Genomic DNA, 16265 nt, shown 5'->3' with positions numbered 1-16265 from the left:
ACACGAATCAATAGATTAAAAATCGTGTTGGTGAACACAAAATGCCATGAGACTGGGTTGGCTAATTAGTGCTAACATAAATAAGATGACATTAGAATTGTACTCATTGGGCTGTAAACATGTTTATTTATGCTGCAAAGTTGGGCACTTTAAAGATCTATTGAAAGGACTGTTTAAAGGCTTGTCCTGACTGATATACAGGACTGTCTCAGAAAATTAGAATATTGTGATAAAGTTCTTTATTTTCTGTAATGCAATTAAAAAAAACAAAAATGTCATACATTCTGGATTCATTACAAATCAACTGAAATATTGCAAGCCTTTTATTATTTTAATATTGCTGATTATGGCATACAGCTTAAGAAAACTCAAAAATCCTATCTCAAAAAATTAGAATAGTTCCTCAGACCAAGTAAAAAAAAAAGATTTATAACAGCAAAACACAATCAAACATTTGAAAATGTCCATTAATGCACTCAGTACTTGGTTGGGAATCCTTTTGCACGGATTACTGCATCAATGCGGCGTGGCATGGAGGCAATCAGCCTGTGGCATTGCTGAGGTGTTATGGATGCCCAGGATGCTTCAATAGCGGCCTTTAGCTCATTAGCATTGTTGGGTCTGGTGTCTTTCAGCTTCTTCTTCACAATACCCCACATATTCTCTATGGGGTTCAGGTCAGGGGAATTTGCAGGCCAATCGAGGACAGTAATGCCATGGTCAGTACACCAGTTACTGGTGGTTTTGGCACTGTGGGCAGGTGCCAGATCATGCTGGAAAATGAATTCCTCATCTCCATAGAGCTTTTCAGCAGACGGAAGCATGTAGTGCTCTAAAATCTCTTGGTACACAGCTGCATTTACTCTGGGCTTGATGAAACACAGTGGACCAACACCAGCAGCTGACATGGCTCCCCAAACCATCGCTGACTGTGGGAACTTCACACTGGATTTCAAGCAACTTGGATTTTGCTCCTCTCCAGCCTTTCTCCAGACTCTGGCGCCTTGACTTCCAAATGAAATACAAAACTTGCTTTCGTCTGAAAAGAGGACTTTGGACCACTGTGCAACTGTCCAGTGCTTCTTTTCCTTAGCCCAAGTCAGACGCCTCTTCCGTTGTCTTGAGTTCAGAAGTGGCTTGACCATGGGAATACGGCTATTGTAGCCCATTTCCCGGACACGTCTGTGAACAGTGACTTTTGATACCTGGACTCCAGCTTCAGTCCACTGTCTTTGAAGCTCCCCCAAATTCTGGAAGCGACTCTTCTTCACAATGCTGTTAAGGCTGCGGTCATCTCTCTTGGTTGTGCAGCGTTTCCTGCCACATTTCCCCCTTCCAACAGACTTTTTGTGGATGTGCTTTGAAACTGCACTCTGTGAACAGCTTGCTCTTTGAGAAATTTCTTTTTGTGTCTTACCCTCCTGATGGAGGGTGTCAATGACGGTCCTCTGGACAGCAGTCAGATCAGCAGTCTTCCCCATACTTGTGATTTAGTTTACTGAACCAAGCTGAGTGTTTTTCAAGGCTCAGGAAACCCTTGCAGGTGTTTCGAGTTAATTAGACGATTCAAGTGATTCGTTGAACACCCTACTAGTATACTTTTTCATGATATTCTAATATTTAGAGATAGGATATTTGAGTTTTCTTAAGCTGTATGCCATAATCAGCAATATTAAAATAATAAAAGGCTTGCAATATTTCAGTTGATTTGTAATGAATCCAGAATGTATGACATTTTTGTTTTTTTAATTGCATTACAGAAAATAAAGAACTTTATCACAATATTCTAATTTTCTGAGACAGTCCTGTACATATAGTTAAACGGCTGTAGTCTATTTTATTGTTATACTACACAATACATCAGCCTAACCAATCCTTATTGACAGCACTGCCGGCAACCCTTACCTGGAACTCCCAGTTAGTATCAGCTCTTGAGCAATGCCCTAGTATAGATTTGGGAGCTTTTGACCAAAACAGCCAGTTAACAGCAAAAAAAAAAAAACGAATGATAAAATGAATCCAACAAAAAGGATTTTGTTTAAAAACAAACAAACATAAGACAACGTTCCCTTGAATTCAGAAAAATTAAACAATTGTTGTCTTATGTCTAATGGTCAGAATGTCAGCATATCAGTTCTACCTCATCACTTTTAGGTGGTGTGCAGAGAAGACAAAAGGACATAAAAGACTTGCTGGTTAATTTATTTCCTGGTCTGTGCTGATACAATAGAGCATAACACACACCTATGAGATTGCAGTATATCAGCTATCACTGCTCAACTGCTGCGAGAAGATTGGTTACCTGCTGTGGAAAAGTCAGGTGTGGAGAGGACCTTAGGCAGAACAAACAAAACACTTCTTAAAACATAAAGGACCCTCTCTGGTGAAGGATCATATACTTCATTTCATTTGATCCAGACTAGAAGATGGCTGTGGACAGAAGGTAAGGGCGAAGTTATCTGAAGTTCATGGTACTGACTGAAGGGAGGGTTAAAATGGACGTGGTGAGCTTTAATATTTATATCCTCAGTGCTTCTCATGTCTGCATTTTGTAGGTGGTGATGCCTGGCAGCAAAACCTCTGTAGAGGTGGATGAGGTGGAGGACCTGTCCCAGTTAGAGTGAGTTTCTCCCTCCCCCCCCCTCTCACTCACTCACTCACTCACTCACTCACACACACACACACACACACACACACACACACACACACACACACACACACACACACACACACACACACACACACACACACACACACACACACACACACACACACACACACACACACACACACACACACACACACACACACACACACACACACACACAGTTCCTTCAGTATAAATATGCACTGTTTGAACCTGTCTCTTAGGGAGGTGTGTGAGAGCTCCGTGCTTCTCAATCTGAAGAAGAGGTTCCACCGTGACTGTATCTATGTGAGTTACTGCCCTCACACTATGATCTCAAACACCTCAAAGGCTTAATGCTATATTATATGTGTGAAATACTTTCATACTGCAACAACACATTTAGAATAAAGAGGTTTTTCAAAAATAATAGTGAGGAGCAGCAGGTTCAGCTTTCAGAACAAAGTAACAAAAAACTAAAATGGCATTCATTTTTTTAAATGTGTGGTAATAGATGTTTTTATTTTTCTTCTCAAGAGTACAAGTAATTGTGCATAAGAAAACAATGCAATACAGTTATTGGTATTTGTTTCAGTACACATATTTATTTCAGATACTTATAGTTACAGTTTTTACGCTCTAATGCAGGTGTCTCCAACCTTTTTTAGAATGAGAGCTACTTTCAAAATATAAAACAAGTCGTGAGCTACTTTTACTCCTCTTTTGTTGTTTTTTGCAGTGTATATATGTAGCACATTTTAACATTATTATATGCTTACCTTTAACCTTTGTGTGCTGTTTGGGTCTGTGGGACCCGTTTTCAGTGCTTACTAAAAGAAAAGGCATGCAATTTAATTATTTCTGGCCTGCTTTATTTGATGGGTGGACCTCATATCCTCTAGGGTTCCCAACCTGGGGGGTGCCAAAGATCGCACGGTCTTTGGCGCCCCCCAGGTCTCTGATAAGATCCGTCTCCTCAATTTTGTAGATTATTTACAACTTTTGAATCCACATAAGCACATCGGCAAAATCCGGCTTACTTTGAGCATGTGTTTTAAACAGTTTAATCCCTTTGTGAATTGTTTCCACTTGCGCCCTCCTTTAATTTCTTCATACAGCGGGAATCCAAATGAATTAATCCTGATTCCAATATCCATCAAAGTCGCTCCAATAGTGCTCCTTAATTACGCTTTAATCCTCCTTTAACAAAATACTTCACATTCATCCAGTTTGTGACAGTAGTTGTAGCATTTTGAGACTTTTAAACTTTAAATACCGCTGTTGCCCCCCCTTTGTGTGTGTGTGGGGAGGGGGGGGGGGCGCAACTTCCAACAGGATTCATTTGGGGGGGCTCTTGGGAAAAAAGGTTGGGAACCCCTGCTCTAGGGGGTCCGGGGGCATGCACATTTTTAAATGTTGAAGTGAAATGCATTAATCTGGTGCACTTTGAGCACAAAATGAATTTATGGATACAGTTCTCAACACTCAGATGAAAGGGAGCTGTATACTTTTCAATAATCCCAAAATATTTGGAATATGATTACAACCAATAACAAATAATTTAAACTTCTTTATTCTTATCTTATGTTAACTAGTTAGTATTCTTTCTTTTTATTTATGCATATTTTACTCATCACTCCCCTTTTAAACTGTTTTTAATTTCTGTTACTGTCTTATATTACACATTGGAATGATTTCGTACTTTATTTTTTACAACTATGTATATGAAATAGATAAAGGTGTGATCTCTCTAATGGGTCCGACTAGAATTACAAACATCGTTAGTTCCACCTATTCCGTCAGCCAAGAAATCGTTTAATCATAAACTTTTTTTTTCTTTTTTTTTCATTTTCAGGGGGGCCACAGGGGGGTCCAAAGGCAGTGTTAGGGGGGCACTGGCCCCCCCCCCCCCCCTGGCCCCCCCTAGAACCGCCCCTGTGGGGAAGGATTAGGCAAATGAAGCCGCTGACGTCACTTCTTCTTCTTCTGCTTTGGGTTTACTGGCAGGCCGCAAACAACTTCACGGCGTATACTGCCACCCGAAGTCCCTGGCCGGAAGTCCCCGGAGTTGGGGACTGACTGAAGAAGTGATGTCAGCGGCTTCATTTGCCTAATCTTTGCCCAGGGATTTATTCCGGTGTGAACGCGATCTGTTCATGAGTTCTCATGAACTAAGTTCTCATGAACCTTTGTGGGAAAAGTACTGCGGTGTGAAAGCGCCTATAGTGGAAATCTGCAACAAAAACAACTAGTGAGGGGGATAAGATATTGTAGATACATAAAAAGCGACAACCAAATTAAATCTGAGATAAATATCTGTTTCAGACTGTCTCCCCCCAGCCCTAAAACGGTACAACAATAATGCTTTTAGTGTTTATTATCTGAATGTCCTTTTCTTTTCCCCAGACTTATATTGGCAACATGATGCTGTCCATTAACCCCTTCAAGGCCCTTAACATCTACACAGAGGAGCTGAGACTCAAGTACGAGGGCAAAGAGCAGCAGAGAAACCCCCCGTGAGCAGACCATTCCCACACTGTGTGCATCCACTTTCTTTGTTTCATTATCATTTCAATTAGAGCTAGCAGAATGTTTCTCATCAAAGGTTTGAACCCATTGGAACGTCTCTGCCTGACGTTATTCTGTCCTAATGTTTGACCCTGTGTTGTTCTATGCTTCAGCCATGTGTATGCCATAGCTGACGCTGCTTTCAGTCAGTCTCAGGCCTCCACACAGGAGCAGTGCATCATCATCAGGTACTGACGAGGACACCAATATCATAATTTATCATTTATTTCAATGAGGTTTACACATAATTCTCGGTTTGACCTTTCCGGCCTGGGGTTTAAACTTTAAAACCTGCTCTTTCCGAACCTCTATAATACAGAGACATATTGTAAATATTTAGACTGTTTATGTTTGATAGTTGTCTTATGGCCCTCATGTAATATAAATACCAAAACATCAATTAATGCATGTCATAACATGAGACTATCCAACTAAGGGATCCTATACCACAGACATGGCCAAATCAAGCCAGGGATGTATGGAAGCCAATGGCCCCTTCCCTGCTACCTACACCCCCCCCCCCCCCCCTCCTTCTGGCAGCCTTGCTGAAACCTCACCCATCTTCAAACTAATTTTGTCTTCCTTTTGATCTCAAATACACACCTGTAAAGCATGGGGACGACTGACTTTGATGTAGATGCACTGAGGTCACAACATTTCCACAGACACACACATACTGTACACTGTCCAGGCTGGTAGCAAGTATTATTTTTCTCTGTGCCACAGAGCTCTATTGTTGTTAACAAATCTTTTAAACACATTAATTTGCCACTCTGATTTGCAAGGTGACATCTCCCTTCATCACCATGAACACACACTGTACACTGTCCTACTGCCAAATGAACCAAATGTGGATTTACCACTGATAACAGTCCCACAAAAATGCTATAATACATGAAGAAGGATTCCACCATACACACCAACAGGTTTTTTTAACCCCTACTCAACATCAGCATGCTAATGTTAAAGTCATTGTGATCATGTTCATGTCAGGGTTTAGCTCAGCACTGATCTGCCAGCATCACTGTACACTTTGAGTCATATTTCATGGTACATAGTATACAATAAACAATAAGTCGATTTCACCTCATTTTTATGCTGTGACATATTCATGGTAATCTTAATTATTGTGCAGTGGCCAGAGTGGTTCAGGGAAGACTGAAGCTACCAAGCTGATAGTGCACTACCTCAGCTCCATGTACCAGGGCAGGAACAACAACCTGCGACAGGTACAAATCTGAGGAAAACTAGAAAAGAAAACACTTTCACACTTTCCTTTAGTCTTCCACCCATTTTGTATTTGATATATTTCTATCTCCTCCAGCCCATGGAAGTCTTTCCCATCCTGGAGACCTTCGGGAATGCCAAGACGATCCTCAACAACAACTCCAGCCGCTTCGGCAAGTACCTCCACATCCATATTCTCCAGTGAGTTCCCCTGATGACATATATTTTTATGTTCCTTTAGACATTGGGTGAGTTCTTTTTTTATGTGTCGTCTGTCTCTCATCTTGGTTGACAGTGGCGTTGTTGTGGGAACCTCGTTGTCCAAATATCTCCTGGAGAAGTCCAGGGTTGTGTTTCAGGTGAGGACATTGACTGATGTGTGCTGTGTGCTCAAACAGACATCATGGAGGAGTCATGATGTTACATTTATATGCCATTTGCTTGACTTGAGTAAATGTCATATAAGTGAGTCTATGCCAGGTTTATCGTGACAGTGCTACAGTGTACGTATTATTCCAAAGCATAACAATGTTATGGCTTCAAAAAAGTCATAACCCCATTAAATGTGTCTGCCTGATGTGTGATGAATGTGGTGCGTTCAGACTGGCCTTACCTTTTCTCTCATTTCATTTCAACATTCTTTCCAATGGGTTGGAGTGTAAATAAGTAAACAACACAACCACAGATTTGCATGTGTGTTTTACTGCCGATGTTTATTGAAGGTCCTCCGTTCTGTTACCCTCCCCTGCAGGCCCATGAGGAGAGGAACTTCCACGTGTTCTATGAGCTGCTGGCAGGGATGAACGACTGGGACAAACAGGAGCTCTACCTGCAAGGAGCCGAGACCTACTACTACCTGAACCAAGTACCACACTCCTCCAGAAACTATTCTCCATCTCTGCTGTTTGTAATGTCATGTTTTCCTATCGATATGCATGTCCCATATTTAATTTTTCCTCCAGGGTGGTGCATGTGAGCTGAAGGGTAAGCAGGACAAGCAGGACTTCCAGCTGATGCTTCAGTGCTTTGAGACCATCGGCCTGCACGCTGACCAGATCTCCACCATCTGGGCCATCCTGTCCTCCATCCTGCAGCTCGGCAACGTCTGCTTCAGTTCCTATGAGGTGTGTGCCTGTGTGTGTGTGCCTGTGTGCCTGTGTGTGTGTGTGTGTGTGTGTGTGTGTGTGTGTGTGTGTGTGTGTGTGTGTGTGTGTGTGTGTGTGTGTGTGTGTGTGTGTGTGTGTGTGTGTGTGTGTGTGTGTGTGTGTGTGTGTGTGTGTGTGTGTGTGTGTGTGTGTGTGTGTGTGTGTGTGTGTGTGTGTGTGTGTGTGTGTGTGTGTGTGTGTGTGTGGAGGCCATGAGAATTACACAGATAGGATATTGACTCCATACATAATTTCTGCTTCAGAGCGAGTCGTTTGAGGTGGCGCGGATCTTCAGCGAGGCGGAGGCCAGGAGGGTCGGCTCTCTGTTGCAGATTTCTTCTGAGGCCTTGCAGACTGTCATCACTCACAGAGTCACAGTGAGTCTCCCTTATGGATCAGGCATGCCTCATGTTGAGTTGACATCCATATGTCTGAATGTGAGAACACTGATTAACTTTCTGGTCCGCAGGAGACGACCTACGACAGGATCTACTGCCCTCTGTCTGTGGAAAGTGCCATAGAATCCAGGTGAGGACATTTCCTCAGATGTGCATACAGACTGGATGTGAGCACAAATAGCACTCACATTTCCCAAACAAAAATTGAAGTTAATTTACTGGACAAAGTGTTCCTGTCATTTGTTGATCCATCTTCTTCCATACATTTTCAGAAGGTCCTTTTGGTTATTACCTAAAGTTCACCATTATAGGTGATTTGTGAAATGTAGATACATCAAGAACTCCCCTCCCTCTCATGTCGCACCAATCGTCCTATTTATCATCTACCTCCTACCTCTCGGCCATATCATCAGAAAATACGCAATCCAATTTCACTGTTACGCGGTTGACACCCAGCTCTGTTTTTCCACCCAGCTCTGTTTTTCCACCAAAACCACTTCCACTCTCCCCCAACTACCCTTTCCGACTGCTTACTGGAAATCAAATCCTGGTTCTCATCCAATTTTCTCAAACTAAACAGTGATAAAACCAAGTCCACTCCAAAACTGACAAATTCTTCCTCACTTCTGACGATTCCACAGTCCCCCCCTCCCCCCATGTTAAGAGTCTGGGTGTCATCCTCGACAGCACCCTATCTTTTGAAGCTCACATCAACAACATTACTCGATCTGCCTACTTCCACCTCCGCAATATTAACCGTCTCCGCCCGTCACTCACACCCAACAGCACCGCCATTCTCATCCACGCCCTCGTTACATCCTGTATTGATTAATCCAACTCCATACTCTCTGGTCTTCCTCACAAATCTCTGCGTAAGCTCCAACTGGTCCAAAACTCAGCCGCCCGTATCATTACCAGAACTCCTTCCATTGATCGTATCACTCTGGTTCTTCAACAACTCCCTTGGCTCCCCGTTAAATACCGCATCGACTTCAAAATGTTGCTCCTCACCTTCGAGGCCTTTCACACACCTCCATATCTCTCTGAACTCCTTTACACCTACACTCCCTCTCGTGCTCTCCGATCCTCCTCTGCCTTCCAACTCACTGTACCATCTGCCCGACTGACCACCATGGGGTCAAGAGCCTTCAGCCACTCTGCCCCCCGTCTCTGGAACTCTCTCCCACAAGACATCCGCAATATAGACTCACTCTCAACCTTCAAATCCAGCCTGAAAACTCACCTTTTTAAACTGGTGTATTCTATATCATAATTCCTCTAAACTGATTGTTGCTTTTAAGTCCTTGTTTTTTAAGTCTCGAATTACTGTTTGACCTTCTTTGTTGCTTGTTTTTAATTATGCTCTTTAAGGTGTCATTGAGAGCTTTGAAAGGCGCCCAGTGGCGGCTCCAGAGTATTTTTGTTGGGTAAACTATGGTAGGGCTAACCCATACAGTGGTGGGGCTCAAGTCAGTATTTGCAATGTAATTACATACACGCTGTATCGCCCCCCTTGACAGTGAAACGCCACGCGTGAGGTTTAGATTATTTCCCTGTCTCAATCCAAATTGAACTGTATGAAATAAAAAGGCACATTTGTCTTGTAGTAAATAAAAAGGGCGACCTGGAGCCAATCCTGCAATTTCCACACAAGTGAAAGAGTTGACATGTTGAAAACCCAAGCCCTGCTGGGGGGTCTGGGGGGAGATTTTTTGAAATACTAACATAAAATACACATTCTGATTCTGGTACTCTCTTGATAAGAAAAAATAAATAAAAATAAATGATTGCCTTTTTTGGTACTTTGTTCTGAAAGCTGAACCTGCTGCTCCTCACAGAGAGAAGAGGGAAGAGGCTGTGTGAATTACTTTACATTGTGGATAAGGGTGGATAGCCCCCATTGTTCTGTGTGTCAAAATGAAAGACAGCCCACATACCTATCAATCATCAAACCGTGGGGTCTTATTTCATTACGTGTTGATTTCTATCAACACGTAATGTTGTATCGATGTACAAAGAGAAGCTCTACCGCAAAAGTATTCTCCGTTGGGACTTCCTGCAACAACACGACCACGCCGTTATCATGATTCGGATTGGCCAGAAGAAATTAGCAAAGATGTTTTATTGAGAAGACGATCACTACGTGACAAACGTTTTCAAAACCCGTTTCTAGTCTTAGACATTTCCAGACAAGTGGCTCCTGAAATTAATTTTGACTAACTGCTGTCTGTGAAAAGTACTCAGCGCGAGTTGGCGGACTTTCTTTTGCTTACTTTAACATAATTGTTCATGGTGTGTGTGTGTGTGTGTGTGTGTGTGTGTGTGTGTGTGTGTGTGTGTGTGTGTGTGTGTGTGTGTGTGTGTGTGTGTGTGTGTGTGTGTGTGTGTGTGTGTGTGTGTGTGTGTGTGTGTGTGTGTGTGTGTGTGTGTGTGTGTGTGTGTGTGTGTGTGTGTGTGTGTGTGTGTGTGTGTGTGTGTGTGTGGGTGGGTGGGTGGGTGGGTGGGTGTGTGTGTGGTGCTAAGCCATTTCTTGGTATCGCTGTAAGAAAAGGCAAGGCAAGTTTATTTATATAGCACCTTTCAACACCATGCAAGTGCTTTACAAAAATGAAAGACTAAAAGACATAAAATGATCTAAAAACACTCATTTAAAAGCAATGATATAAAATGAAATTTAAAGACACTCATTTAAAAGCAAAGATAAAAAGCAAATATGATAAATGTTACAGTGCAGTTTAATATATATCAATTAAAAAATAAAAGTCTTCAGCCTGGATTTAAAAGAGGTAAGAGTTGCAGCGGACCTGCAGGTTTCTGGGAGTTTGTTCCAGATATTTGGAGCATAATAACTGAATGCTGCTTCTCCATGTTTAGTTCTGACTCTGGGGACAGAAAGCTGACCAGTCCCTGAGGACCTGAGAGATCTGGATGGTTCATCATTTAGCAGTACGTCAGAAATGTATTTTGGGCCTAAACCATTCAAAGCTTTATAAACCAGCAGCAGTATTTTTGAAATATATTCTTTGACACACAGGAAGCCAGTGTAAAGACTTCAGAACAGGAGTGATGTGATCCACTTTCTTAGTGTCAGTGAGGACTCGAGCAGCAGCGTTCTGAATTAGCTGAAGCTTTCCAATAGATTTTTTAGTGAGACCTGTAAATACACCATTACAGTAGTCAAGTCTACTGAAGATAAAAGCATGGACAAGGTTTTCCAAATCCTGCTGTGACATTAGTCTTTTAATCCTAGATATGTTCTTTCGGTGATAGTAAGCTGATTTAGTAACTGTTTTAATGTGACTGTTGAAACTCAGGTCAGAGTCCATGAGTACACCTAGATATCTGGCTTTATCTGTTGTTTTGAACATTGCAGACTGAAGCTCAGCGCTAACTTTTATACATTCTGCCTTGGCTCCAAAAACCATTAACTCAGTTTTATCTTTGTTTAATTGGAGAAAGTTCTGACACATCCAGTCATTGATTTGTTCAATGCACTTACTCAGTGTTTGAATTGGAGCATAGTCTCCTGGTGAAATTGTTACGTACATTTGTGTGTCATCCGCATAGCTATGGTAACTTATTTTGTTGTTTTTCATTATCTGAGCCAGTGGTAGCATGTAGATGTTAAAGAGAAGAGGCCCCAAGATGGAGCCTTGAGGAACCCCACATGTCATATTTGTCAACTCAGATGTGAATTTACCTAGAGAAACAAAGTTGTTTATCTCCTTTAAGTAGGATTCAAACCAATTTAGAACTGTTGCCGAAAGTCCCACCCAGTTTTCCAGTCGGTCTAGTAATATGTTGTGGTCAACAGTGTCAAACGCAGCACTGAGATCTAATAATACTAACACTGAAGTTCTGCCACTGTCTTTGTTTAAGTGGATGTCATTGAAGACCTATACAAGAGCAGTCTCAGTGCTGTGGTTTGGATGAAAGCCTGACTGGAACACATCCAAACAGTTATTTAAATGCAAGAAATTACTCAACTGTTGAAAAACTACTTTTTCAATGATTTTACCTAGGCTGGCACGTAGAGAGTGCCTGGAGAAGTGAGAGAGTGAGAGACGTATCCGGCTGGGCTCTCTTCTTATAGCATTTTTGACCCAGGTGCAGCTCATCAGGTAAATAACGGCCCCACAGCACCGGATCCTGTAAACAAAGAGAGAGAGAGACCACGAACGCCTAGTGGTGTGGAGGGATCGTCAAACTCCCCCCCATAAAGAAAGGAGTTCCACTAGGAACACCCTCAACCCAGGCTACCCAACAGGACCCTCTTCTCACCAAAACAATACAGCTACATTAGCCTTAAAAAACTCCAGACTGACGTCTATACTCCTTTTCAAACCAGCCAACAAACCTTCCCCTGCCCACTCAGCAACTCCAGCGCCTGAAGAAGCGATTTAAGAGGGACAGACTAGATCTAAAAGACCAGAGCATACAGCATTGTACCGTCAGGCAAACCCAAACAAACTAGGAGCTCTTCTTCTATGCTTCGGTGTGGACAGGAGACAATTCTGGTCAGTCCCTTGAGCCAGCACATGGAAAGGCCCGGAATGTTTTTCTAGAAAAGGCAAACTAGCCCTTGGCAACAAAACCAGGACCTGACCCCCAGGACAAAACGAGCGCTGCTCAGTTTTTCGTTCATACAGATGTTTCATCCTTACCTGGACGCACGACAACTTCTCTTTTGACCGAATTGGCTTACTTTTCATTTGACACGTGTGACATGATTTAATATGCCGAGACACATCTCTCTTTAAACAGGGCCAAAAATAAATACCGTAACATGTTTTACGGATACCCAGATGTCCCGATTGCTTATGTGCTTTCCTGAGGACCTCCTCGCAAAATTTTACAGGAACCACAATCTGGAAAACTGGCTCACCAATGAAGCCTTTCCCTTGTGACAACCACTTTCTGACCAGCAGTCCCCCCTGCAGCAGACAACCCCTGGTGGCACCATTTCCATCCTCGGTGGAGAGAACCGCCTCAACTGACGGACTGAGGGAGACATCAGCTCTCTGCTCTACCACCAATTCACTGTGGGATACAGACAACAATGATTCAGGAATAACCACAGAATCTCACTCACCTCTTCACCCTGCTCAGACTCCCCCTGTGCACGGCTCACAGCCCATGTCACAGCGCCAGCCACAAACACTCCAGGGGAGACCTTAGCTTTTTCCTCTGGGTGAACAAGCACAGTGGGTGAAGAGGACACTATGGTAGGCGGTGAACCGGCCTCAGCCCACACATGGCTGCCAGCCAGGCCGTTACCCAGGATAACATCCACACCTTCAATCGGCATTACAGGACGGACCCCCATGGCGACCTCACCCTGCACCAAACCAGAGATAAGCACAACAGAATGCAGAGGAACAGGCACAACACTCATTCCCATACCTCGCATTGGAACAAAGTCCCCAGTTCTAGATTTGTCAGAAAACGGTAGCAGAGAGCTAAGAATGTATGAATCATACAATGCTCAAAATGTTTACCAGCACGCTGATGTCACTTCCCACCAGTGACACGCATCCGTTTGACAAAAATGCAGAAAAACCTGTTTCCTTCAACTCGCATGGCTCGATATTTGTTTTTCGCCACCTGCGTTCAGCTTTTCAACGCTCTCTTTTTTTCTGTTTTCACGGTCATGGCCTTTCTCCATGGAGATATTTTCTTCCCAGTCACTTCCTTTACCTTAGTTGGAGCAATGGCATCTATAACATTTTTAAAGTTTGAATTAAAATGATCTTCTAGCTCATTTACTGAGATGTTAGCAGGGGCAAGTGTGGAAGAAAAATTCTGAGTAAACATTTCCCTAGTGTTTTCAGTTAAATATCGCTTTGTGGTTACCTCTTTTTGAGCATTTGTGTGAACAGAAATAGAGCTCTCAAAGAAAACACAGGAATGATCAGAGAGTGCAACATCAGTCACCACAACCTTAGAGATATTCAGACCCTTTGAGATAATTAAGTCCAGAGTGTGCCCCTTATTTTGAGTGCGCTCTGTCACATGCTGAGTCAGTCCATAGTTATCAAGAACACAAACCAGTTCTTTAGCCCATCTGGGGGGTGTCAACATGGATGTTAAAATCACCAACAATGACTAGACGGTCAAAGTCAATAAACACTATAGACAGAAGTTCATTAAAGTCATCAAAAAAGCTTGCACAGTATTTGGGTGGTCTATAGATATTTAGGAACAGAGCTCGAGAGGAGCATTTCAGCTGAAGGGCCACATATTCAGAAGAAGCAAAGTTCCCATAAGATGTCTTCCTGCATTGAAGGGAATCATTGAACAAAATAGCAACTCCACCACCTTTCTTTTGCATTCTTTCCTGACTCATAAAATTAAAGTTGGGAGGTGTTGATTTGATAAGAACAGCTGCACTGTTATTTTGTTCAATCCAAGTTTCCGTTAAAAATTTTAAATCGAGATTGTGCTCAGTGATAAAATCATTGATTAAAAACGTTTTTCCTGCCAAAGACCTGACATTTAATAAAGCTAGTTTAAGTTTGTTAAATACACTATCAGTCAGATTGTTTGTGGCAAGCTGTGGCTGACATGGAATCACTGCTAAATTTGATAAACTCACACAAATGTTTGAGCGCTTCCTAAGCTGATTCACCGCTCTCAATCTATTACCTATCAACACATATATCGGCAAAGCTACCGGCAGGCAGGGCCCCGGCTTGTCCTGGAAAGAGTTGAGAGTGCCATACGCCCTTGAGCCTGGACCCAGCACATATCAGTTAGAGTTTGCTGCGTTTGGTACTCACACATTCATATCAGGCTTCGGAGACCGCAGATGCTGTCTTGGAGGGGGGGGGGGGGGGGGGGGGGGCTGTACCATGGCAACCCATAAAGTAACCGAAGAGACACACTCCTAAATCTTCTCAAAGACCGTAAAGCAGATCCTCACAGCTTCTTTTTAGGAGTGAAAAACTGTTCCACTCTTCTAGTACCACAACACACATCTCAACGATCGCCAGAGTGATAACGATATGATCGCACTGTACTTTTTCAACTTTAAAAGTAGGCAAGTGGAATAAACGTGGATTAATTTCTCGAATTTAATTGCAGACCGTAAAATCATAGGAAATATACAAATGCATACAAATGCCCATGGATTTGTATGCGTCCATAAAAATGTTTGCAGCAGAGGCTGAGATCAGATTTAATCATATTTAAAGGTCAAGCCTACAAATGCTGGATATAGTGAAGCTCGATAAAGTGTCTATTTTTTGTTACTCTACTCAGTTCTTCCAAACTCCACTCCCACAGTTTTTAAGGGAGGTTTTTCTGTAAAGCCTTTGCATTAAAGCCCCCCCCCCCCCCCCCCCCCTCTCTGATCCCGGTCCTCTTTGCAGAGATGCCATTGCCAAAGCCTTGTACTCTGTGCTGTTTGACTGGCTTCTGGAGCAGATCAATGATTGGCTGAGCCCCTCGGAGATGGACAGCACGGTGGGCATAGTGGACATCTATGGGTTTGAGGTTGGTAATCACCCTGCACACCATCAGGTGAAGCATCTGAGCGTTGCCTGTGGTGATGCTGTGATCCCTCTCCTCTGCAGGACCTGGCAGTGAACAGCTTCGAGCAGCTGTGCATCAACTTCGCCAACGAGCAGCTGCAGCACTTTGTCAACAAGGCGGTGATCTCCCAGGAGCAGGTCAGTGTCCGGACAGGTCCATGGAGAACACCTGACCCTATATACGACACTGTTAAATAAATCATCCTTTACATACTAATAATCTGAGAGTAATGACTTTATCAATAGTGGATGAGTCATTTAGTTATGCCCTATATATCAGTTAAAAGCCATTACTAACAAACCTTTGGGTTGCCAGGTTGGAGAAAGTCCTTTTGACTTCACCCTCCTCCAGACACTCTTTGTCTTTTTAACTAGTAAGCTGGCTAGAAAAACTCCACACATTGACAAAACTCCAGCTTGGTGCTGTGACTGTGTAGTCATCACATAACAACAAATACCTGAACCGATTATACAAAATAGTTCCAACACCACCCACAAGATATGTTTTCTTCTTTTTTATGCATTCAACTTTGAAATGTGTTGTATGTCGTACACTAAATAAAAAGGCACAGATAACTGTTAATAATTCCATTATAAAGGATTTATTAACATTGAGAGGATGTCGTTTTCACTTCGGATCCAGTCCCTGCGAAAGGCATTGTTAAATGTTAAGATGTGCACGGTTAGAGCAGGGAGAGCAAACTTTTTCTTTACACTGTGTGCTAGTGTGTTAGCAAGGAGCCTGAGAGCCAGTGTCTGTGTGTTCCTC

At 42.8% G+C, this 16265-nt stretch overlaps 1 protein-coding gene across 1 annotated transcript in view; it reads left to right on the top strand.

Moving 5' to 3' along the window:
• Window positions 1-16265, top strand: part of myo15b (myosin XVB) — a 75869-nt gene that overhangs the window by 6094 nt on the left and 53510 nt on the right. Inside the window, exons 3-15 of the mRNA XM_079655659.1 lie at window positions 2556-2620; window positions 2872-2935; window positions 5033-5142; window positions 5308-5382; window positions 6330-6423; window positions 6519-6622; window positions 6717-6780; window positions 7173-7286; window positions 7384-7545; window positions 7830-7943; window positions 8036-8094; window positions 15335-15458; window positions 15539-15634. Coding sequence (XP_079511785.1) covers window positions 2556-2620; window positions 2872-2935; window positions 5033-5142; window positions 5308-5382; window positions 6330-6423; window positions 6519-6622; window positions 6717-6780; window positions 7173-7286; window positions 7384-7545; window positions 7830-7943; window positions 8036-8094; window positions 15335-15458; window positions 15539-15634 — 1245 coding nt within the window. The remainder of the gene's footprint in view (window positions 1-2555; window positions 2621-2871; window positions 2936-5032; window positions 5143-5307; window positions 5383-6329; window positions 6424-6518; window positions 6623-6716; window positions 6781-7172; window positions 7287-7383; window positions 7546-7829; window positions 7944-8035; window positions 8095-15334; window positions 15459-15538; window positions 15635-16265) is intronic.

Source organism: Notothenia rossii (genome assembly GCF_949606895.1).
Source record: "Notothenia rossii genome assembly, chromosome: 10".
Lineage (NCBI taxonomy): Eukaryota > Metazoa > Chordata > Actinopteri > Perciformes > Nototheniidae > Notothenia > Notothenia rossii.
This window is presented reverse-complemented; position numbering and strand designations above follow the sequence as displayed.